This window comes from Tetrao urogallus (genome assembly GCF_951394365.1).
Source record: "Tetrao urogallus genome assembly, chromosome: 1".
In the NCBI taxonomy this organism is placed as follows: domain Eukaryota; kingdom Metazoa; phylum Chordata; class Aves; order Galliformes; family Phasianidae; genus Tetrao; species Tetrao urogallus.
The window spans coordinates 22,907,078-22,933,896 of record NC_136813.1 but is presented as its reverse complement, the minus strand read 5'-3'; the positions used below and the strand labels follow the sequence as shown (position 1 = coordinate 22,933,896).

General features: G+C 34.4%; 1 protein-coding gene across 3 annotated transcripts in view; it reads right to left on the bottom strand.

Annotated features, from left to right (window-relative positions):
• NBEA (neurobeachin) overlaps positions 1-26,819 on the bottom strand; it is a gene marked incomplete at both ends in the record, with an annotated part of 460,977 nt that overhangs the window by 256,169 nt on the left and 177,989 nt on the right. For all 3 annotated transcript variants that reach the window (XM_079549697.1, XM_079549699.1, XM_079549698.1), the window contains 3 exons: positions 14,438-14,565; positions 17,218-17,344; positions 21,208-21,362. In XM_079549697.1, the coding sequence (XP_079405823.1) occupies positions 14,438-14,565; positions 17,218-17,344; positions 21,208-21,362 (410 nt within the window). The remainder of the gene's footprint in view (positions 1-14,437; positions 14,566-17,217; positions 17,345-21,207; positions 21,363-26,819) is intronic.

The window sequence follows — 26,819 nt, the reverse complement described above, 5'->3', positions numbered from 1 at the left end:
ACTTCTTGGGATTTCAGAGAGACTTTTAGTGTTCAAAATTTTATTAATTTTAATATAATGAGAAACAAACAAACAAAAAAAATGATGTAAAGCTTTAAAAATGAATAGCTGATTGAGGAAAGCATAGAAAACTATTCTTGGTTCTCTTCCCCCACCACTTAGCTCCAATAAGAAGTATTTGCAATTCAAACTAAGACTATTGCCTGTATTCTTCAGCTGCACATAAGTTCTTCCTATACCATCTGTATCAAATGCCATTAAGGAAGCTAATGTAATTACCAAAATACAAGTGGGTATTTCCTGCATGCAGCAAGGTTAAAAAGGTCACTGTCTAACTGAATGGAGTACGTGCTCTCTATATTTGCTGTTCTTAGTGCTTTTCTTCATAGTCTATTCTCAGTCCATTAAATATAGCCACAAAAATTCAGCATTTAATGACAACAGTGACCACATATATGGATACAAAAACTGGGAGCATCAAGTGCATGACCTTAGCTAATCTGGAATAAATGATGTATGCCTGACAATTATCTTGAAATGCTCTGGTTTACATGACTTCTTTTTCAGTGTTCTTCCGATGCCCCAAAGATACACTAATTATTTCTTTTCACTATTACTTATTAATGTCTAAGAAAGATTAATTTCAACGTTACTATTTTAGTCATGCCTGTGGCATTAATCAAATATTGGGTTAAAAACCTCGAAGTCACAATGCTGAACCAGTCAGTGTGAATTTCTACTGCAAAGAAATACAATGTAGGCTGATAAAATCATTAAAAAAAAAAATCCTTATGAAATAAGATCATGGTTTTGAACTTCTTTTCATTATTATTAATACAATGTGTGTTTGAGTCTAACTGAACACCACCACAGTTTCATCTGGTCTTTATCAAAGTTTGCCTGCATTTTCTTTCAATGCTTTTACTTTGTGTCAACTTAAACCCTTATTGGAGCTGGAAACAATTGTAATATTAGCGAAAGCAAAAAATAGAAGTTTTTATATCTTATGTTGAGCAAAAAAAAAAAAAAAAAAAAAGGTGTAATTAACTAAACCTTAGAGATTGCAGAAACTGCATAAATATTTTACTCAATTACAGTTTCAATTCAACTGAAAAATCTCAGGTACAGATAAAGAAACACTTAACAACCTAACAGTTTACACTGTTAGGCCTAGTCACAGTGAAAAGTTGGCCTTCGTATGATGCCACCAAAACTATAGGAGCTTTATTTTATATGATAAAATAAAAACATTCTATTATATATATTATTTTATAGAAAAGTGGATATAACACAATTAGAAATGACCACAAGGTCCTAAAATCACATTCAGAAAAGATTCAGAAAATACTAGAACTCTCTGTGTTTTTTTTTTTTAAATTATATTTCCACAATGACAGCTACTTTCTCCTTCCTACTGCTAGAATTTTTCACGCAATTTAAACAAATTTGTACTGTTATTCCCCATAGCTACTGGTAACTATGTACTGTATCTGCTGCTACAGTCCTCACTGCCCCATGTACCAAAAGACAAAATAGGAATTTTCCACGGGTAATTGCCAGAAATGAAATATGTGTTTTCATTTTTGGTAGACTAATGTTCATTTCAAAATTTGTTAGCAATGGTACAAAAAGTTTAATGACAGTTCATGCTGGTGACAGAAACTAAAGTGTGTTTTAGCTTTGATAACAGTATGAAAAAGCGATTGAGATATTTTAAATGGAAATGCAAGTTTTCTTTCAAGTTTGTTATTGTAAGATCTTTCTTCTTTTAGAAAAATCTTGGTAAATGCTTTCTTGAAATCTTTTACTACACTGAACTTGGAATCAGAGAAATGAGCTTAGTTTTTTTTTTTTGTTTTTTTTTTTTTGACTATTAGTTAAAATTTTTTGGATAGTTTAAATCTATAGTATTCCTTCTTATAATTCAAAGGAGCCTGGATTCAAATTCATGGTTTTAATCAGGAACTAAGTTGCTAGCAAGTTCATCAGAGATGTGAAAAGTATGGTAGAAAAATTTAAAGGTAAGTGAAAAGTTTGGAAATATATAAAACTTTTAACTGAAATGACAGATTTTTCCTTTTCAAAGTGAAGCGATTATCAGAAAACAGAGGCAACAGCCCTTGTCTAGGAAAAAAAGAGAGGAATCAAAACTGTATCAAATATAGTGAGACATCCAGTTTTCCAAAAGAAAAAGAATTTAGTAGCTACTGATCAGGAATGGGAATTGTTTTTTTCCAATTTTAAATGACTTACAATATAAAGGACTGCATATTGGTCAAAGTTTGTATTTGATGGACAGTTCTCAAAAAAAGAGAGAACAAGAGTGAGAATTTAAGAAGATGATAATTATTCCTCCAAAAATAAGATGTGTATTATATAGAATACAGTGTTTTGCAAGACTACAGTCAAAACTGGTTTTAGAAATATAAATGACTATTCTCATATATATACATATATATATATATGTCATAGTTTGTAGATGTTTGAATTATACTAATGGTCTTATTTATGAAAAGAAAAAGTTTGCAAATATTTAGTGATAGCAGATGATAGTCTGCAGATAGAAATCATAGTCACGTTGCACAATAATTGCAGCTCCACTTTTACTAGATGAAATACTATTCCAAAGAAAATATACTCCTTAAAATAACAACATCAGGCTCACAGATTTAGCAGTTCTCTTCGGTAGCCTTGACTTGACTGGCAGAATATAACATTATCACCAACTCTACGGACCAAGAAGGACAGCTGTGTTAACACTACAGCCCATTCTTAGTGTAGGTAGATCTCCTTTACAGAGCAAAAGATGACACGGGAAAACATGATAATTGTGCATTTGATCCAGTACTTCTGTACTCATTCAAGAGCATTGTATTTCCTACGTTTTGGTGAGAGATTGTGGAGTTATTATTGTTATTATCATGCTAGGCACAGCACAATACATGACAGTCATTACACTTAGTGCCCGAAAATACAGAAGAATTATCATCCAAGTTATCAAATAAAATACCTTTATAATAGCAATAGAAACCTGTAGAACTTGTATCTTAAGATCCATACCCTGATGAACTCTAATAGGTCAATCGAAACAACAGATTTAATCTGCTCAAATCCAAATCAGTCTTTTCACTCCCTTCAGTTAAATTTGCAAAATAAAACAGATTTTAATACATTTGGATACAATTTAAAATAATAATAGTGCTATGTAAGAGTTTTCTGGTATGTCATTCTTTAAGTAAGAAAAGCTATACTTCTTGACTGTGGTTACTAAAAGGACTCTAAATGAGGACATTTGTTGGGAAATAAAATTTCCCAACAGAATTATAGAGTGGCAGAAACTCTTGAGAGCACACTCACAGAAAGGGGATTTATTGCACTATACATAAGAGATACATTTTAAAATTACAGACTTTTGTAGTCTGATCCTATGATCTGTAATGGCATTGACAAAACTGATCAGTGCCACATTATGCTGAAGAGTCTTGCAGTGATGTGTGGAATTTTTGTCAATTTTCCATTAGGTCAGTGGATTGCACAAATAAGTGATCTCCTCATTTGATGAATGAGAATTTGATCTATACAATAGAAGCCACCACCATTCAGTTTAATATCTCAGTGAAGATTTTCGAAATGGATCCATTTTTTTAATAAGAGCCTGTAGCAATTCTTCCCTTGGCCAATGGTCCATTCAGATTTAATCAATACATGCATTTGTGTTTCTCTACCCTTCTCTTAAAAACAGTATTTCTTTAAATGGATTGGTTTTCAAGTATCTGTTCTGATGTAGGGAGCAATCAATCTAATGCTATCAAAATACTATACCTGACCAGTTTCAAAAATCAAAATTAATATCAACTATCATATATCAATTGAGAAATTGCTCCAGTTAGCAAAATGACACAAAATTATTCTCTTAACATAAAATAATACAATTTAAATGTGAATTATAGGAAACCAATTCCCTGTTAAATTTAAGTGCAACAGATTTGTTTTACAATATGATATTTATCATATACTATAATTTCATTTAGAAAGTGAATGTGTTTCCTCCTCTAAAGTCCTCTTTTAGGAAACGGATCAAACCAATCAAATCTTAGTGAAGACCATTCCAATTTATTTATTTTTTACTATTATTCTTTTTGGAAACATTTGAGACCAATATACAAATGCAAATATGATCCCCAAAGTCTTCTGAACCCCCTTCCATCTAACATTACTGTTTGCTGCTCTTAAACTTGTGGCTACATTTTTTACCACAGCCACTGCCCTGGATATTTTATTTCAGTGGATGGAATGAGAAAAAAAAGGAATGGAAAATGCTGAGTGAAATATATTTTTTGTTTGTTTATTTAGATGGTAATTACTACCTGACAATTTGATAATGGGAAAAAAATCTCAGTTTCCACAAAAGATTCTGCTGACCTCAGTTGGCAAACATCTGATTGTTCTCCTATTCTGAAGCCTTTCTGACAAATGGTGATCATTTAAAAAGCATCTCTCAAAACACAGAACTATACATAGCTACAGATGTCTTGAAATAACTTGCATTTCTTGTGTTTCAGTTTCCTTTATTTACTTGACAGTAACATTGTTATAAGCTCTCCCTAGACCTGCTTTGACATCACTTTGCTATCTTAATTTGACACATCACAAGTGTCTGTATTGCCTGACAAGTTCTTTCAGCATGAGGATTTCCAATTGCAAGAAAATCTCCTTAGACAAACATCACTATTTGTAGATGATTTGATCCTAAAATTCACCATACCAACAGACAAAAATAACAGATGATATAAGACAATAAGACACAGATATTTAGCTTCCCCCACCCTGCCCATCCCCACCCCCCATCCCTCTGGGGAAGAAAATGTTGGCATAAAGCTAGGTTGAACACAGTAGAGACATTTCCCTTTTAGCTCTCTTAGTCCTTGCAACAGTAATTCTGATTCTGTAAGGAGTTCGAAGACGTCTAGATAAATAAAGCTTGCAGGTTAATTAATGTTTATGCTATTACAATACCTATCAAAAATGAATCTTGAAAATATACCTAATTTTAAAACCTTTCTCTAGTTTAGTCATTCAAGAGTTTTGGCAGAATATTTTTTGCTACTGTCTTGAGGGCAGAGAAACAAGCACATCCATATCCAATGGGATGAACTACAGGAGTACCTTTACATCATCAGAGCAAGTAAGGGAGTTTTGTTAAACTTGGTTACCGATTAAAACAGTCTAGGTCATAAGAACAGGTGATAAGTAGACAGAAATTGAAGGAATATAGAAGGAGAAACTGTGACCAGCCTTAATGAGATTAGTTTTGTAAAGAAACTGGATGTAGAGACCAGGGAAGAGGATTATTAAACTACACTTCATGAGAAATATATCTTTCAGGGCAAAAACTGATACAGAGATGTTATTTGCACCCTATAGTTTACCAGTTAGGTAGTTCTCTGGAAAATATTCCTAGGATAATAAAGTAGATTGATTCCATTTTTAAGCCTGTAGAGGAGAAAGGGTGGGGCAAATACCAGCCTGTTTCAAGTCCAAAATCAGGCGGAGTCCCCTGCTGAGTTCTGAATGATGAATTAAGTGGAATAAGAACCGGAGAACCTCTGCCTGTGGGGAGCTTCAGTCACAGCACGAACATCCTGTAGATCCTAAATACTTTTTGGCATACCACCTCGTTTTTCTTTGTACGTGGATAGTAGAGGAGAAAATAATATGTGTAAAAAAGGTGGCTGTTCTTAAAAAGGCCGTACAACGGTTCTTTGGTCCACTGTAACAGCAGTGCTGTATACCTGATATGATGAGTCCACTTATAGGTAATATTACAGTAGTGCCTGAACATGCCAATTTTCTCAATAATAATTTGAATAATTTTTAAAAACATTTCCTTGATATAGCATCAAAAAGATTTCTTGATAATCTTATTATTTTTTTCTCACTTTCTAGTAAGAGTCAAGCTTTATGAAAAAAAATCAGAAAAGCTGGAAGTTAGGATGAGAAGCATCTATCTTAAGACATGGGAGAAACACCAAGTCACTAGAATCTTAAGGCAAAAAGACCTGTCCTTTCAAAGCCTTAATGGCTTGCAACTGGCTTGCAGCCAACATGCTACAAGCCCAGTACTGCTGAAGGTAAGTGGGATTTGAGGACCATAATCAAGCCCCTGTCTTCCTCTATACAGGCTCCAATATTCTGTGCACTTCTTTATGTGCTTTCAAAGAGCAAAAATTGGTATTGTGTATTCTAATCATGTAATTTCTACAGTAGCACTTTCAACAGAAATTTAATAATTTCAACCATTTAGTGTCTTTTTTTTTTTCAAGATGCTTTCAGAGGTTTGTTTCAATAAATCTTACTTTACCTGGTTACCAGCATTTTTTTTTTCTTTTTCTTTATTCTAAACTTTACAATTTTACATTTTCAGTCATTTGCTTCAGCAATAGAACCATACCTAATGGGACTACACACACGTTGGATTTTAAAGATGCCTTGATTATTAATTAATGTAACAATGGTAATATAATCAGAGACATATAAACAGTGCCAACAACTATTTCTGCACTTAAGTTATAGTGGGACCACACAAGCCAAAGACAAAAGGGAGGGCATAAGCAGTTAACCCCTGTTACATAGCCTAATATATCTTAGCAAGTGTCCAATTCATTAGACAAGGATAGAGTGGCTCATATGTGTAATTAATTATTGGCAGGTTTACGTTCAAGAAGGTGCCAGATGCTATGCATCTTCTAGTTGCTATCCGAATCTCTGATCTGTGATGTTTCCTGCCATGTTAAACATCTGCTCAGAACATACTTCTGTGCACAGGAACTTCAGAAATGCAAAAGTTATATCTACAAAATCAGATGAATGTTACCCTCTTTACTTTCTTTACTATAATGAAATCTTTTTAAAGGCATCAGAAAAGCTTCATTATGTGAAAGAGAAATGCTCTGTAACTGGTGTGGAGGCATTTATAGTTTGAAGATTTCATTGTGGATAAATAACTGAGACTGTGCTGTGGCACTTTTTCTTCAGTTCCTCTGAAAGCAAAATTTGGGATCTGTTTATTCAGTAGTAGTAACATATTCTGAAGAAGTGTGATAGATGCAAAACTTTGAATCTCGGCTCTGCTGGACTGCATATAAAGAAAGGGATAGATCTGAATATCCAATTAGCCTTTCATCATTTTATTGCTCCTGCCATCCAGTCTTCTGGAAACCAAGTGTTATTTTCTGCCTCCATCATTACTGGAATTGGCAGTGTCCTTCAGTAAGAAACACCTTCAGTCCCAAGGCAGTCAGAGAAAAAAAAAAACAAAAAACAATATGGAGCCTTCCAGTAAGACAATAAGAACTCATCACAGACAGAAAATTGATTGCAACCAGCACATCAAATCTGAACAGTCAGTAAGTAGAGGTTTCAAATCCCTTATTTTTCTGTTTATGAAGGGCTTACAAAATGTGTAGATTGGATTTCAGTCCGCATCAATAGTTTTAACTATATCAGTTCGAGGATTTCAGGGGTTTTTTTGTCTTGCTTAAAAGTTAGCATGAAAATGAAATACATAAAAGCATCCTCATTCTTAAAAAACAATCGAATCTTTTAACACTATGAAGTCATTAAACATACAGTTAATAATAATTCATGCTTTTAAACTTTCTGCTGTCATCATTCCAATCTCGTTATCTAAACAAGGCTTATTAAAAGTTTTCAGGTAGTAGCATGATTTCAGTGCAATCTTTTTGCAAGTTTTTTCAGTGGAAGATAAAAAGCAATCCATGAGCACAAACCCTGCTTCCACAAATTGAGGAAAGTTGTTTTCTAGAGGACTGGGCCAGGCAATTGACAGGCTGAGCTGTGCTAAGCCTACAGCATGATTTCTTATCAGACAGAACAGAATGTATGCTGGGACAATGAGGGAGCACGCAGAGAAAGGAGCAAAAGCTAGAAGGGGCAGAGGAGGAATTCATTATGAACTCCTTATCCTTGGAAACTAGCTCAGAGTTCATGCCTCCATACAAACCAAAGAATCCATAACATTCCTGACCCTGACTGACACATTGCAAATGACACTAGCCTGACCACTGCAAAACATCTTTCCAACATGAACATTTTTTAACTTTCACCTTGACTTCTAACAGGAATCTTCTGATATCCAGTAGGGTTGAGATCATATTGTACTCTCTCCCAGCCTGCAGCTCAGCATTCAAAGATTGTGCTGCATTATCACTGGTTTTATTGATCCTTCCCTCTGCTATCCATAGCCTCATAAGAACACAGTATTTTATAAAATTTGCAGATGGACCAGATGAGCTTTTTTCCATTTACTCACTACAAAATGATAGTATGCCTAAATGCTAGTACATAGCAGATGTAAGTTGATGAAGAAAAATTCATGTAACTTCAGCCTCAGCTAAGGCAGTACTGGGTATCATTTCTTTAACCAGACATTAATTTTTATGAAAATTTTAGATATCTTTTAATCATCCTCTGATAAATGGGCTGAGTGAAAGGCTGATCCTTGCCACCCAGAGCACTCATACAAGACTCATATTCACCACTTTAAAGAATTTTAAGGAATCATTTTAACGTACATATATGGCCATGTATTCATACACTGAAATGTGAGGACCAAACTTTAGCTGGCATGAGCATTACATGCTTGTCTGAATAGACAAGATTCTTTATGGAGAGAAAAGAGAAAATGTCTCACAGACCACACTAAAATGAGCTTCAGAGTAATGGTTAAAGAACTTCACTTAAAAAAAAATAAAATTATATTTATGTATGTATATATGCCTATAAAATCTGGAAAGAGACTTATTTCATAGTAATCTGAACAGTCACTTCAATGCCTCAAAGACATGATATATTCCCAACAGCATCTGACCAACAGCAGAACAAGCAGAAAAGCACCTTTTCTTACAGATCACTGCAGATATCTAGATGACACTGTGGTGTATCTGCTATGACCATATGAATAAATGCAGAGATTGCAATACTAGAGCAAATGATAATGCAAACTTAATACCATAAAGTGCAGGGTATAGCCTAGATGAAATGGGGATTTGCAGCAGTAAAACCATTTGGCAAGTACATTATATTTTTCCTCCTGAGAAGATGGATTGAAGATACATAATTAGAAAGAAAAGTAAACCTCTTTCAAAGACTACAAGTAATATTGTTCTCAATACTTGGTGGGAAGTCCTAGTAAAGTCTTCCAATGTTATTTAACCTCATTATGCATTCAGTTAGTAGAAAGACTAAGATACCTTGCATTATCTAAGTTCTTTTTCCACATATAGCATCAGATTCCCTCTTCTCTTGAGTACCTTGGTTAAAATCAGTTGCTCGTGTTGCAGTACACAGCGTCTATCTGTCTACTATCAGTCACTCTTGTGCCTTGCACTTTAGTTTCCCCACTGCTGTAAGTGTGCATCAATCCTGGAATACTGACTACAGAACCGGATGGTAGTAGAGTGGCTGAAGTTGTGCACAGAAATATAGCTATTCTTTATAAGCATACAAGGATTGGATGCGTCTTTGTTGCCTGAGCACTGAGTTAAAAGTGCTCAGAGTACACTAACTGTTGTAACAATACCTATATTCTTTTGGTGGCTTCTTCCCTCATCTCCTGTCTTCTATGTCTGTGTTCCTTCTTCCTAGAGATTGGACTCAGCATTTGGCTACGCTGAAATTTGTTTTTTTCTTGAGTTGCAATTATTAAAAAAAAAAAAAGATTCAACATCTCTCTTCAGCAAAATGCCTTTTCTTCTCATTTTTATAGATTTATCTAGTCAGTTCTCTTTGCCAGCAACAATGCAATACTTTAATCAAGACTATTAATAAAGGTATCAAAGTAGGATAAAAAAAAGTAGCTCAGAGTTTTAGCACTATTCAGTTTTTCCTTACGTGCAGTTAAATTTTAATTAAAGTAAACTCCATGTTTATATTTACTGCCTTACTAGTTAGTATTTATTCATTTATTTTGTTCAGAACGTTTGATAGCTGCTGTGCCTCAGAATGGGAAGAATTATCTACAGTATTATTAGTTGAAAGAAAACGTGAAGATACAAACAAAAATATTTTCTTTGTGGCAGAGTGAGAGTGCAGAATGAACAGGAAAGGAATGTTCTGAAAGTGCACGCACTCACTCTGCATTACAGTATCTGTGCTTCTGAAGTGTCTTCCTTCCCAGGAAAATTATTATCATGTTTTTCCTAATACAAAACTTGTACTGATTGAGGTAACTAGAAACAAATTGTGCCTGCATTGGTAGATGTCACAGTCATCTTGCACTTGATATCTTTGGGAGCTTTTAAAATAGTGCCATTTAGCACTCAAGTTCTATCTGTAGTTTCCAAAGGTATGTTTTGGTCAATTTTTTGATTGTTTCAAGAAATCGCCTGTCAAATACCATACAAAGCAAGTCCTTCACCACTTCTATTGAATATTTTCATAGGGCCATGTGGTGAGTTAATGAGGAGAAAAATTTTCTACTCCTATCAGCAACAAAATGTTTTCTGTTTCATCTGATTTGAATTGTGTATGTATCAGAAACATACTAAGTGTGCGCCAAAGAATTTGTAAGAGCTCTTTTGGAGAAGGCATATCTGGCTGACAGTCTACCTAAATAATCATAGAGGAAAATGAAAAGCATTGGTAAAGTTTATTTGGTATCTCAGCAAAGGGAAAGGAAGGGATCAGATGTGACTGTGTTTCAATTGGATTTATTGCAGCTTAAGACACTCAGTACAGCTGTACTGAAAACAATTTTACTCATCTGCACTTGACAAAAAGAGGATATAGCTTTTCTTTCAGATACAGATCACATTACACTTGCCTGTAACATTTTCACCTAAAGGCTAGAATGTTGTAATGCACTTTGCATGGAAGGTATTTGCAGACCATATGGAAACTAGAGTTAGTGAAAACATACCTGTGCAAGTGTCAAATGAAACTCCACAATCAGTACAGCTAAGCTTAAATATGTGACCTACACATATTGCATGTTTGTTTCCAATTAGATTCTATATGGACAATTTTAACCTTTGCAACTTCTGTTCTCTGAGGCATTAAAGAACCTGTTCTGTTGATGAACCACAGTAATAGTGGACTGTTTTTGGTAGACTTTGTTTGAAGCTATTGCAGTCGACTGCAAATCAGTCGCTTTTAAACTATCATTGAGGACACTTTCTGTGTATAAAATACTCTGGAAAATTGATGAAATATTTGAAAAACTGTGTTAGATACTTTGAAAAAATAACTTGTTTGAGGACAAAAAAAACCCCACAACTATTTCAGTAAGTAAATGGATGAAGAGTTTTACAAAAAAGATATGTTTTGCAGTATCAGATAGGGCTCTTGAAAGTGATAGGATTCCTCTGCTACCAATTTACACAAACAAGCATGAATTGTTAATGATTTCAAATAAGAGTGGTCTTGGTATTTGGTCTAGAACTGACCAGATCATTGCAGCCATATCACTTCAACTCCATTCAAAAGTTAAGAAGTCATTGCTAAGGTACTGAATATCATTTCCTTCAAGAAAACCTCTGTGAAAGTCTTCCATGGGACAGAATGTTGACACAAGTTAAGGGAAAATGAAGTGGCATAGTTTGAATTTAAGATATTTTGTTGGAACTCTGGGACAGACTAGCTGTCTGACAGACTAAGTGAAATAATGACTGTCCTGTATACATTTCTCCAAGTAGATATATTAGCAACATCTACCTGACAGCATCAGATATTCTGGAAAGTTGTCATAATTAACCCGCTTTAGAAGTATTACAAATTCTTTTCTGTTCAAAATCACACATCTTCATTTTGCCATCAAGGTTGTCTGAAAATTTTCAGATTTAAGCAAAATTTGACTGAGAAAATTCTTTATACCATATGCAGGTGTTGAAAGGCAGCAAGAATAGGGAAGATATTTTAGGCTTTAATAATGAAAGAGACAAGCCTAGTATAAAGCAACAGATTTGTTTGTGGTGATCAATTTGAAAAAAAAAAGGGCACCTTCAGACTTTATTAGTTCCTTCTTAATTGTTGTAAATACAACATTTATACACAAAGCACAAATTAAACTATTTCATATAGAACTGTCAAGCTAAATACTACTGTCAGCGAAAAAAAAAAAAATTCAAGTTTAAATTATCCATGCCCCACAGGAATTCTGTGTACTCACATATCTTGAATCACTCTATGAATAATCTCTGTTTTGCAGTCATTATACAAAGAGCACATTTGAGGGTAAGACCACCATTAGTTTTCAGTAAACAATGACAGGAAATTTATCAAAGTAAATTAGGTAATGGACTAGGAAAGAATTTAGCACTTTTTTTCAAGTAGAATTTAACTAAGCAAGATTGGTTTAGTTGAGATCAAGGGTGCAATGAAGACAGCAAAGATGAGAAATACATAATGACTGTGAAATCTGCTCTGTTAGTTCCCTGTTAAGAAGAAGTCCAACTACTTCAGAAGGAGAAAACAGACCCTCAGGTCCTGAAGCATGTGGTGTACAAATTTAATCTGTGTATGGATTTGTTCTTTACAGATTGCTACTTCAGTATCTTGGGGTGAAAGTACTGTTTTTTAGGAATTAACTCCATGTTAGGTTCATAACCAATGACTCATGAGAATGAATTGGATGCCTGAGTCACAGAAGACAGCATTTTGAAAGGCAGGCAAGTGGAGTATGAGAAGAATGCTATAGCTAACAAAACCACATCTCTGAAACAGGCAATGAGATAAACTCATACTGCCGTGTAGTCACGGTATTCCTGTAGCATCTAGCTTTTCATCATGTCATATGCAGAGAACTGTGGGAGCCCTGTTTAATTTTCAAGAACTTGTTAATCTATTAAAGATCTGAGGTGAAACGAAGACAATTTTATCATATCGTATAAAAACTAAAGTGTAATTAAATAGTTGTCAAAAAGAAGAGGGTAAAACTGCTATGAATTTTGCAGTTAATTTTATTGAAATGAAAGACTTGATGAAATCCTTGAAACATTTTTACAGTCATCTCAATGTTCTCAATGAGTAGCTCATTAAAATGAGAGCAGCAACTTATTCATAGCTATGAAATAAACAACACAAAACATCTGAAGTTTCTGAGAATTATAAAGCTACTTTACCATTCCTTGTATTAAAAAATCTAGACCAAAAAAAGGAGAAGGATATTTAAAAGATTTAATCATAAAATTAAATATTTATAGCTTTAAGAACAAAAGAGAGCCAATGTGAGGAACAAGAAAGACCCTAGAAAGACTATAAATTATTTAGAGAAAATGCATATATAGTAGAAGGAGTTTTGACACTTGAACACAAACTGTGTTGTTTCTTTGTTTGTTTGTTTTTTCATAGGTCTTCACACATTATAAGCTTTGCATTAATCACAGAATCATAGAATTGCTCAGGTTGGAAAAGACCTCAAAAATCATCAAGCCCAACCACAACCTAACCATCCTGCCCTAACTCTCACAACTCTCTGCTAAATCATGTCCCTGAGCACCACATCCAAACAATTTTTAAATATATCACTGGATGTGTTTAAACTCAGCCACCTCCCTGGGGAGCCTATTCCAGCGCTTAACAATCCTTTCTGTAAAAAAGTTTTTTCCTGATATCCAACCTAAACTTCCCCTGGCTGAACTTGAAGTCATAATGCCTTTTTCCTCTCAGAAAAATAATACTGTGTGTAAGAATAATTATGAAAGCAAAAAAAAATAGTTGGCTGAATGTATGCTTCTGCATGTATGATGGAAGAACAGTGCATGCTCATGTCAATTCACTATTTTGTGTGCATTAGCCCTGATTCATTACTTCCTGCATAAGTTACCCTATTCACACTTAGCATAATTTCTGCATTACTTACTGCCTTACTTACGAGAATTTATTTTCCCAAATTTCATAACTGCTTAGCAGTAACATTAACATTACTATACATTAAAAGAACTTTTCTTAATCAATCAATCCAATCAATCATTGCTAGTAATTTCCCTTGGGATAACTCTTTACCAACTGACCCATCAGAGCAAACAGCGTCTATACCAAATCCAGATGCATGTATCAATAATGTTAGACCACATTCTTCAATTTATTTTCTTCCACGCAAATTCAATACACTTTTTTTATGGTATCACCAGTTTCTCAAAATCAGGATGAAAAACACAAAACTATTTTGAGGAGGAAAAAGCGTATTATGGAGAGGTTTTTGCATTCCAGGATGACAGAAAAAGGTGGAAACAGAAGCTGAAATTCTTAAATTACTTAAAAAAAAAAAACAAAAAAAGACATATTAAATAAGAATAAGTTAAACCATGAGACATTAACAACCAATTCTCTTACTTACGAAAAATCACTGAAAAGTAACCTTTTTCATATCAATCTTCTAATAGCTAAAAAAAATATAATCTTGTAACAGAAACAGTACCTTCAATCAACAGCTCTTGTCCATGACTGCCCAATAATGTTCGGGATAGAAAAGGGGCAAAATCAACAAAAATTTCTCGCAGGAGAGGGGCCACCTTTTCTAAGGCTCTCTCAAGCTTTGCCGTGATACTGTGGAAAAACAGAGACCATGATTTGAGAAAAGATTAAAAACTGGAAATTAAATGATGTCAAACCACACCTGTTTCTAAAAGTTGCTCTAAGTTGCTTAGAGAAGAGGAAAACCATAATTTAACTAGATTTTATGGTGCTTAAATGGTTCGACATAAACAAAAAAGCCATTTCAGCCTCAAATTCTACAGCATTTACAGGGTACTCCAAAACAAGAACAAATTTTATTCTCATTTTTAAACATTATTAGAGGAATCATTTATCATTTTATTGTACATCAATTATCATTTAGCATTTAAAGTTTCTCATTTAAACATGATAGGAAGCTGAGATATTCAAGTGTAACTATTGCACCTTTCTCATCTTACTTTTTATTTACATTTGAGAGCTTGAAAAATATTTATTTGTGTAAAGCAATCAAATCAAACAGATAGCTTGATTTTTTTCTTCAAGCTTTCACATAACATATCTGGTATTTCAATAATTGACCAGAAAATGCATGAGAAAGATCTAGCCTACGAGTCAAGGGTATCAACATTCTTTTCTTCAACTTAGAAGCAATGTGATCACAAATTAAGCCAACTAGATTCTTTTTTTATGCCCTCTTCAATTTAAAAACTTGACAAGGCATAACACTTGTGTCCTTTGAAACTCTTATGCCAAGATTAAAAACTTGCAGCATTACTTGAGAGAAATAAATTATTACTCAAAAGATATAAACTACAGTGCATACATATTCTGGTCTACCAATATATGAATCTATACATTTTTTTTCAGACTGCTTGTGGCAGGGAGTATTTTCTTCACACCGGAATAACAATACAAAAATATTATTGTGTTTAAAGGAACATTAATAGGAAGATGTTTTATTTATTAATAGAAAATAAGAGAACTAACACTGACTTTTAAATTTGCAATAATATCTACCATTGCAAACTATAAAAGACCTTTTCATTTCGGTCATATGAAGATTCCTACATTTGAAAAAAAAAGATGACGTTATAAACAAAATGGAAGGTTTCCTTGAATAACTTAAAGTGATTTCATTGAGTTCCTATAGCTTATTTTCTTTCAACATGCTGCCCTCCCATTTCAAATTCAGATACTGATTTTCTAATATTCTAAAGGAGGTTTCCATATCACCAGTCTTTGTTTTATGATAGAGCTTCTCTTGAATCTACTTAAAAAACTGGTGACTACCTTTGAGTTTTTCATTTGAAACATGAATCTATACTAAGATTTTGCTGCTAGAGATTAAAAAAACCAAACAAACAACAACAAAAAAAAACCTGCTAGATTAATGAAGACTTCTCTAAACTATAACTTTTCACTGCAAATTTACTTAACGGATTTTAAATCTGTTCTGATTTTAGGGTTCCTTTAACTCTGACAACTCTATGTTGAAAAAACTTTTATTTAAGACTTTTATTTAAAAATTTATTTAAAAAACTTTTATTTAAGAATTCAGTGACACAGAAGGTTTGGATGTCTTGTTAATCAACACCCTGGATGATAATAAACACCTTGCTATTAAATGGATTGCTGGTGGTTTTACTATATTATGGATCTATTAATGGGAAATTTGGGATAGTATTCTGTGAAAGCATGAGATCAAAGTTCAAAGATCACTCTTCAAAAATACATATCAAATATCAGAATTTAATATTTAAATGGATTTAAAAAAAAAAAAAAAGAAAAATGTCTTGTTTGCCTTGATATAAATCCCTGGTGCATGTACATGTTGAAAACTGACTGGAGTCCTGGTCCTCTGATTTCAAAAATAACAAACAGAATTAAGAAAAAAGCATAAAGAGAAACCCAAAAATGATTCAGGAAAGCAGGTGGCCCATCTACTGAATTTTTGGTTCACACATATGCACAAAAAGCAGCAAAAGAGGACAGACAGCCTGATCTGATACTACAGCTGCTTCTCGTGTCTATTATATCTTATAATGCACCCTGCAATCACTTGGAAAATCTCTGGGGATTTCATGACTGAATTAAGAGTTTTAAAGGATATTCTGTAAAAAATTAACAAGGTTTTCTCCACTCCACTTGCAGATATTTTTAAATGCAAAGAAAATTTTAATACTATCCAAATTCAAGATTCCTTAGTATAGAAAGACAAGCAATAGGAATTTTAGAGGGTAATTCTGAAGAAGTATTAGCTATTCCATGGCATGTGCCCCTTGCTATACCAACTCAGATCTAGCATGCCTTTTAGTTAGCTACATGAATGCATGTCTCGTTTCACCCTCTCCACCCTAAATAGGTCTTTTGTTTGCTCAGAAGAGGTTTTCTCTCCACTTCCCAGTGCCCTATTGCCCAGCTGTGCTTGCGTTCTGATTTTTGCTTTCAATGATAGCAAAGATCTGGTCAACTAAAAAATAATTCTTAATAAAGTTTCAGTGTCTGGCATAGTTCAAAGAAGTTAGAATTTTCAGTGAAGTGCTATTATAGTACTATTATTGTCTGTACATTCCTAGTATTGAACAAGTTTGTAAATATCCATTGAATTATACGAATAACCACAGTAGAGCATATGAGAGAAACTGAAACACATTTTTAAGTATTTCTATTTTTTATTAACACTGTTTTGTATCTATGAGGTTGTTGTAGGAGGAGAAATAATAAAAGTTAGAGCTTGTATACCTCATGTTTTCAGCTGAATCCTCTGGCATTGGAGCAACAGTTTGGACAGCGGGGAGATTTTTGCTGGTAGCACCATTCACAAAGCTGGATGACGAAGAGGAAGAAGAAGATCCTGAGTCTACTGCACCTGTCCCCCAAAAAATACAGGTCTTAATTCAGTCTGAAAAAATACAGCTTTTAGAGACTTTCAATATAGCTCATCTTATTAATCTATTTTTAAGTAAAGAAATCATGTTACTTACTCTAAAACAATTAAAAACATTCAATGTGACTATAATACAAATTATTACCTTATTTTGATGGTATAGTTATAATAAACTTAAATAACTACTGAAAGTCAGGCAAAATAAATCCTTACCTCATTTTCATTATTCCCAAATTACATTCCAAAGATGAAAATATTTTTACATCATCATGTAAAGCAAGATCTTTCTAAAATAGAGGTATATTTAAGATGAGCTTGAGTGGAGAATAGAAGCTTAACTATTATATTTTTTTCTACATATACACACTTCTTGGCTGCCCAGTTGCAACTATAGGCAGAAAATAGAATATAAATTTAAATAAAAACAGAGAAAATAGAAAACACACATTCCTTCAGCAAGTAATGGTGGAAACCAGTGTTCAAAAGAATAATAATACTCCAATAACATTCTAATTTTTACTTTTTCAGTTTCTTTCCTCAAGTCAAGAAGAATTTTTAGACCTTAAAAGCAGGGAGGGCAGTGAGGGTATCATTTCAATGGGTTGTGAACAGCTGCTCAGAAAAAAAGATGCAGACAGAGTGTACATTTATACTTTATGTGATCTGGGTCAGAGCTAAGGGCTAAACTTAGACTCTAAATGCCAATCTATCATGTTTGCTGAAACGGCACTGTGAGTTCAGGCTCTCTGAAGCAAAACAGAAAAGGCATACAGTGGCCACGAGCGGTAGCAAGAGAATCCTGATAAATGCTGTCAGTGTTCTACTGCACAGTCACTGTGTAATACATCATGGTAACATAGGTATCAGCAACAGTGGTGTAGTTGGCGGGATGGCCGTGCTACCAGAGTTGAGGGTGACAAGCAATGAGGGAGATTTAGCCAGGTTAGCAATGAGAGATGGGAGAACCCAGAAACTGAAGCTTAGGGATCAACTGCAGTGTTCCAACACTTTTTTAAATGATAACTGGTAACTCCTTGTTGCTGCTTAGTGTTAGCAATTGTGACACAGGCGTAAATATCTGCATATATATATATATGTATGTATATATATATATATATATGTATATTTCAATTTCTTATAAATAACAAATAAAAGATCAGGGAAGCCTTTACAGTTTCTTAACTGCTTAAACAGCCATCTGACAATGAAGTCAAGGTCAAATGCTGGTAATGGTGAAAACTTTTCAGGTAGGAGGGACAAATACATATTTTTTTTGCCTTAAAATATTTTTTGTTGAAAAAACAAAACACCTTAGATAAAGATTTGAGTTTTGTCTGGCCAACTAAAAACCAGTTACGTTCAAAACAATATCAAAATGAACTAGGCTTTGTTGTGCTACTAAAGTAATGATAGGTTCCTCTCCTTCCAAAGTTTTTTTTTTCATTATGGCTTTTGTCTAAAAGTAGCAGTTGGTCAGTAATTCAGCCAGTGATGCCCCCAGCAGAGAAGGCCAAACAGACTAAGGACTATATGTTTAACACAGAGTTGAGAATCGGGGCAAGAATTACAGACATCAGTTCTGTAACAGCAGAAACATATTCTTAAAGAAATGAAGGAAGGAAATCCCTCAACGCAAACAGTCAACACATTGAAAGGGCATCAGTAACACTCATCTCGTTTCATCATGACAGTGACATTGACTGTGACAGCGATGACATATAGAACATAAACATGGATTCCAATCCACAAAAAACTTAAAACAAACAAACAAAGAAACAAAAACCCCACACCTTCTTCAGAAGTCCAGCAAAGAACAGGTCTCAAATATAAAATTACATTGCAAGGCATCTGTGACATACTGTAAAATCAGCTGTAAATAGGTTTGGGGGGACACCTAGTGTTTCTAAAAAAACTGTATAATGTTCCTTTTTCATCAAAGTAAAAATCTCTGATCTTTAATGAAATTCTCTTTATTACTCTAAAATCATTAATTACATAGATAATTATGCAGAGTCTACATGTATATAAACCAGAAAACATCTGGATAATTGACACCTACATCTCAAAAATTGACATATATGATAATTGTTTTAACTTAGTTAAAAATTGTGAAATGAGCATTTTAATTTAATACTTATACATTGTCTATGTTATGCTAACTTTTACTGCCATTAATGCACTTAGCATTTCTAAAGTGTTGATAATAAATTCAAACCTTTAAACATATGTTGGAGAGGAAATACATTTAAAACTATTTCTTAAAAGAACTAATCAATATGTTTCATTTGGGGGAATTCAGGCATAAAATACTTTACCAAATAAGATCACAAGAAGTTCAACACGCATATAATTCTGGCTAATTAGATCTAATACTTGCTGGAGTTCCATCTAATCAATACTTTCCCATAAATCAAGCTAATCCACAGACTGGGAGACAAAAACAGAAATACTAAAAGAAAACAAAACAAAAATCTACCAGAAAAAAAAAAAAAAAAAAAAAAAAAGATAAAATCTATTTTAAAGAATAAAAAAAAAAACAACAACAAAAAAAACCCTTTTGAACCACAGAGAACCATGGTATCTGCAAAACCGTCCTCTACTAGAAGTGGTATCAAGGACGTGACTCGTTTTTAAATGCTATTACTTACAAAGAAGAGCTACTACATTCCAGCCAAAACACTCCAGATCTTTAATCAGTGAGGAGACTGAAAAGCTCACACTACTCAATACAATTTGGAAAACAAGATTTTCATTGTAGAATATTTTTTGCATGATACAAGAGGACCTAAAAGGAAATCCATTCAAGATTAACAGAAGTGGCTACACAAAATGAAAGCATTTACAGAAATGATAACATTATTTAGAGCCTCTATTACTCCCATCTGCTTTAGGATTGTTAGATTTTTAGATTATTATTATTTTTTTTAATCCTTAAATAAATAGAAAGTTCTATTACCAGATATTAAAGGTAATCTGCAAAAGGAAAGAAAAAAAATGAACGTCTTCATATTACTGCACAAAGTAGAAAGATGCCAAATGCTTTCTCCTCATTTTCTGCAACCCCAGGGAGATTTTCATTTTCTCAACCTCTGACAGCACTTGTGATATCCTTGAAGAGAGCTCTTCTCTCAAGTGCTTTTGCTTAGTTTAGAAAGAAAACATAGCAAAGCCAGACATTTCAAAGGAGTTTAAGTAAACATCAGTTGCTCTCACAGTAAGGATTCATTTATGATAGGAAACCACAGCCTCCATGGTCAACAGGCTGTTTCACAAAAGACAATTCTACTATTACTATTTTAAATAATTAAGAAGTTTTGTACTCTTTCTATAGATCACAATAAACTGTTACTGAGAAGACACAACCGGACTTAAATTAGGTAGGTTCTTACTGAAAAACCTTCCAAAAACCATGGAATGATTTTTAAAATATGACAAATAATTACCAAAAAAACTGAAGTCAACAATATATGGTATATGCTTACCTAGAACCCTTTAAGTTCTTTGAGGCATAAGGAGGTATTTGTTGGTATATATCACACAAGCATCCTCTACTGTAGAGCATGGAAAAGCTAGTTCACTTGAATTCTCAACTTATTCAAAGGCTGCACAAGTCCATTGTGCAGTATCAAAGATAGTAAACATAAACCAAGAGAAAGTTCTGTAACTAACAAAGGCCAAGACCTAATCTTCCTTTTCTTTTTTTTCCCTTTTTTTTTTTTAAATTTGAAAAGTACAAAAACAGTAACAGAAAAGATGGCTGAAAAAGAAAATAAATCACTAAAAACAACAAAACCAAAGAACAGACAGGAAAAATGGGGGGTCACAAAAATATTTAAGGACAATACCTGTTGTATTAATCATACTTTTTGGTGTAGCTCCTGTTGCAGCAAAGATATTAGGTGTACTACCCGGTGGCAGCCCGCTCCCCGCTGTGGCAGCTCCAACTGTGGTCACAGCCAGGCTACCTGGTGGAGGCTTCTTCACTGGCACGACCACACTCCTGCACGAAAAGGAACAGCAGGTTATGAAGACTCTACAGCAGAATTAGCAAGAATATTTGTTTATTATGAGATTACACTCCGTTATAACGCTCTTGATAAGAACACACAGTAATGCAATTTCTTTATTCTTTCTTGGTAGATGAAGACTATGTTAACTGACTGTTGTCTGCACTTTCAGGTGATGCTGAGAAACTCATTTTCTCTTTCAATGCCTCCAAAATGGAAACGTGTCAACATTCACTGATAAGCTATTGATAACACTATCAGCACCTGTGTCCTAGATTTGCAAAGAAAATGTCAAAAAAAGATGCCATTGTACTGCTAGTAAACATTTAATCACAGAATATGGATATTATGCTCATTTAAAAATAGTATTTTAAAAGCAGCCTTGGGAATTTGCAAGCATTTTAGAAGAGAACATGCCTCCACACAAAAATGGAAGATACGTATCTCATAATATACACACATGTACAGATGACTTATTGCACTCAAACAAACATATTCACATATGCTCATCTAATCTTAAAGCACTCTTCTTTCAAATCTCAAAACCAAAAGATTTGTGGAACAGATTAAAAGGGAAGAAGGAGAGAAAGATTACAGGGACATTTACTTAATACTTGTTCAGCACAGGACTGCAAAGTGCAGACCGGTAAATTTAAATTTTTCCATTTAATACATCCATATCTTTACAAAAAGTATCTGCTCCAAAAAAGTATATTTCAGTAGAAAACCTGAAAAAAAAAAATTTTTTTTTTTAGTCATCATACATATTTTCTATTTAAGCAGATACATTTTTCTTTAAAGCTAAGAATAGTTATTGTAACCATACAAAGTAGGAAGAAAACTATTTTGTTGTAGCCTCATTTTGCTGCAGAAGTTCTTTTGGTAGTTATTTTGTTACACTTTAACTTAAATAAGATAGCACACCATGGATCGAGAGCTGCAGAACTTATTTTCTTTTGTTTATTTATATTGTAATGTAGTTTGTTTATACACATCTAAATTCTCAGTCTTTCTGGATTTTAATTCAAATCCTAGTGATGCAAACTGTACTGGTGATGCCATTGAGAAAGTTGTGTACAACTGTTATTTTAATTATCTCTTGATGACAGTGTACAAAGTGTTCATAAGTAGTATTTTTTCTTTTTTTCAGTGGGGATCACAGCACCAGCTGACATCTCTGAACAAGAGTTTTAAAACTACCTTGAAGCAAGTACTTCAGAAAGGTAATTCTAGGCATATGGATGGTTTTCTGTCTCCTCCCATTTACATTAGGAGAAGATGAAGTTGTAGAATTCAATAGCTATTGATTAAGATAAGTGATCCTAAAATAATTCCTTTTCTGTTAATGATTTCCTGCAATCCTTGTGGATATAGTGTTTATAGTGCAGCTGCAGGTGCATAACACTGAGCCTACAGAAGGAAACTAATCTGCTATGTAACAATATGAAATTTCCTAAGACTAGCTGCTGTCCATGCAAAAAGATCTCAAGCTCAATTAATACTTCAACCAAAGACTCAGTTTCTGGAATACTTGAGTTCAGGGATACAATACTTCAGGTACCGACAAGAGCAGAGTTCCTACAGTGTCACACTAACAAGACATCTTGTGCATCTGAAGCAAGAATATGTCCTGGTTACAGTAATCTCAAAAGGAAAATAAAATCATTCATTACCTACAGCATCTCTGTACAGAAATGCAATAAGGAAGCTAAAATTAGTGCCAGTGAAGCATGAATTTAGATATCCCACAGGTGAAAAAGCACAGGCCCAAGCTGTGGCATCTCATCCTTGGGGATCTTCCAGATCTGCCTGGACATGGTGCTGGGCACCCTGCTCTGAGTGTCCCTGCAGGAGAAAGGGCTGGGCCATGTGACCTCCAGTGGTCCCTTCTCACCTCAACCATCCTACTGTATCTGGCTGTTGAGGCATAAGAAGAAATCACACAGCAATCTCAGACTCACCTATGTTAATGGTGCATATATTAAGCAGCCCAAGAACGTGTGTAGCATAGTATAGCTCATAAAGGTGGAAAAGGACAGAGACGCTGTTGATAGCTCCATAAGGGTAAAAACAAACAAACAAACAAACAAACAAACAAACCCACCCTCTAAGAAAATTAAATATTTTTTAAAAAAGAAACTCGGAGATGTGAGAAAGAAGCGTGTATCCATGTTATACATGTCATTGCAGCAGATTCTGGACATGCATTTGGATGCAAGCCTGAGGTATTTGACTGTTCTACAGGCTTCTTAGACACACATACACTCTAGTGCTTGCAAACGTGAGACAAAAGTGTGAGATCCTTCCCTTCCCTTCCCTTCCCTTCCCTTCCCTTCCCTTCCCTTCCCTTCCCTTCCCTTCCCTTCCCTTCCCTTCCCTTCCCTTCCCTTCCCTTCCCTTCCCTTCCCTTCCCTTCCCTTCCCTTCCCTTCCCTTCCCTTCCCTTCCCTTCCCTTCCCTTCCCTTCCCTTCCCTTCCCTTCCCTTCCCTTCCCTTCCCTTCCCTTCCCTTCCCTTCCCTTCCCTTCCCTTCCCTTCCCTTCCCTTCCCTTCCCTTCTTCTCCTTTCCCCTTTCCTCTTTTTCTTCCTTTTCTTTCTCCTTTTCAAGCAAAAAATTTTTCTCATCCTATAAGGTCTCCTATTTGAATCTGTTAAATTGCTGATACAATTTATTGAACTATTTACTGAACAGAACTATTTCCTATTTCTTTACTAACTTTCCAAAAAATATGAAGCCAAATTCAAAATCTCTCTCCTTAAAAGAGAGCTTCAAAGAGTGAATTAGTTTTTCACAGCATTCCAAAGATTACCTACACTGCAAAGCAAGGACTGCATATATCAACTTCATTCCTGAGACACAAGAGACCGGCCTCCAGGTAAGGTTTAGGATACTATTTTATTAAGAGTGTAAATTAAGACTGAAAATCAGCTCCCTTTGCAAAAAAGGGACAGTCTTCCCCATGTTCAACAAGTACTGATGTTCTACATGTGGTTCACGTTCTTTTCAGGTATGAATCAGGATATGAAGACAGGTCAGGTGTTATTAAATTTAAAATTATGAAGGAACATCGTGAGAAACATTTCTGCCATAAGAGTATGTAATATCAGTGAGACATGATCAACCTAGCTGAAAGAAAATGCATTTTTCTGACATGTCATACATGGTAATCTTGTCAAAATGTCTCATTCCTACTAATAAAACAAGACAAAGCAAGTGAATATACAGAATGACATGCAGATGAAGGAGACTAAGTAGACATATGAACAACACAGTAGAATGAACAAAAAAATGTGCAAAACAATCAAAGTAGCAACAGAGCAAGAAAAGTGAAATAGAACGGCTGATTGCTTTCAAGTTCAAAACAAAACAACATTCTTTTAACCAATCAAATCACTCCAATGGCCTACAGGGTGAAAGCAGAAGGCAAATCAAACCAAAGCAGCTTTATGAAAGATGCATAGTTATTTACCTGAAGATAATATGAATGGAAGAAATTTATGTGATAGATGCCTTATATACAACTCTGGCAGACATTCAGATATTTTTCTCATGAAGAAACAGAAATCTAAGTACTAGAAGAAAATATTCTGACATTTCTTTTTAGACAATGTTTTACACAATATATTTCAGACCTCATTCCAAAATTGTTCACAATTTTCTGCAGCACATAATTCCAGTCCCAAATGTTCATCAATGAGTTAGTCAGCAAAGGATTAGTAGCAATTGACTGTAGCAACTAATTTTCAGTTCATCAGGTAGTTTGCAATTCTAAAAAGAAATGGGCTTACTAATGAATATTCTGTTGCTCTGAGTGTCTTTTTCAAATTCCAAGTCTAGATCTGAAGTAATCATAATTCACATAATATTTAACATGAGTGCTGGTCTAACCTTGCACATCACCCACGTAGTGTATTAAACAACTTCAGCAAATGGCTCCAGAATTCGTCTGCAGCTTAGTAATTCACACGAAATGTTTAGATAGAAAATTACACCGTTAATGTGTTGAACTGGAAAAAAAAATAAAAATAAAAAAAAATGCTCTCAAGTAAGCTTCCCTTAAAATTTTAGCTACTCAATGCTGGTGACAGACAAATCAGTTTGTACAGCAGTATATTTTCTTGCTCTTATTCTTATCCACATTCTGAATCTCTTGTCCATTTTGAAATCCAAAGGCCCTTCATCTTAATCACTCTGGTCAGTATAGAGGTCAGACACAAGCCTCCAATACTGGATGTCTTGTACTATGTAGCTGAGTAGCAGCAACTAAACTAGAATTGCTGTACACTCTTCTAGGATACCTGAAACCTCTTAAGGCTGAATTAATATTCTTGCCCCTACTCTCCTTTCCCTACAGCAGAAAGCAGGAGGATTTCTCTCAAGCTAAGAGAGTTTGGGTTTCTCAGCCTGAAGAACAGAAGATTCCAGGAGACCTTATTGTAGCCTTTCAGTAGCTAGAGGGGCCTACAAGAAAGATAGGGAAAAATTCTTTGTCAGGGAAGGTAGTGATAGGACAAGGGATAATGTTTTTAAAGAGAAAGAAAGTAGATTTAGATTAGATGTTACGAAGATTCTTTAGTCGGTGGCACAGCTGCCCAGAGAGGCTGTGGGTGCCTCATCCCTGGAGGTGCTCAAGGCCGGGTTGGATGGAGCCCTCAGCTGCATTCTCCATACCTATACAAATAGTGTTCAGTATATCACAAATAGTGTATACTGCTGATTGTTCATTACTCAGCCTGTTTTCAGCCTCAGACTATGGTTCGAATCTGTGACATTTTTTAGCATGTATTAATACCACATTTTGAATCCTACTTTTGACAACCTCCTATTAGGCTGATTGCATTAGGATAGATTCATCTGAAATTGAGAAGGAAAGATGTAACTCAGAGTCAACAGTCATGGAGAAGAAAAACTGGATAAGGAAATGTGAGCATATTGAAGATGTGGAAGAGTCACAGAACTGTATAATCTTTGAGGCTTGTGCAAGTGAAGTATTAGTGCTGAATGTCCAGTTATTGATTTTTAAATTATTCTATATAATGTATTCATCAAAACTTCCAAACTTCAAACAATATAATATGCTTCTAGCCTATTAAAGAAAATGTGCTTTTCTTCTAAATAAAGGAAGCGAATCATCTCAGGAGTGGTTTTAGAACAAGGAAATGAAGGCCTGTGATTCTTTATTCTCAGATCAAGAAGGAGTTTCAGTGTTCACCTTCGGTGAAATTCACAATCCTTTGTACCTCCCCTGCATTTAGGATAAATTAACTGAAGCATCTAAAATAAGAAAATATACTGACAAGAAACAACGAAAAACTGTATGAGATAAAAAGCTATCAAGAAAAATGAATGGTCATGGCTGAATAAAGAAACTGGAAATATTGCAAACGTAATGAATTTGAAGAATATGAATAGAGCGTAAGGTAAAATGTCATATGGTAAATGCCAGAAAAA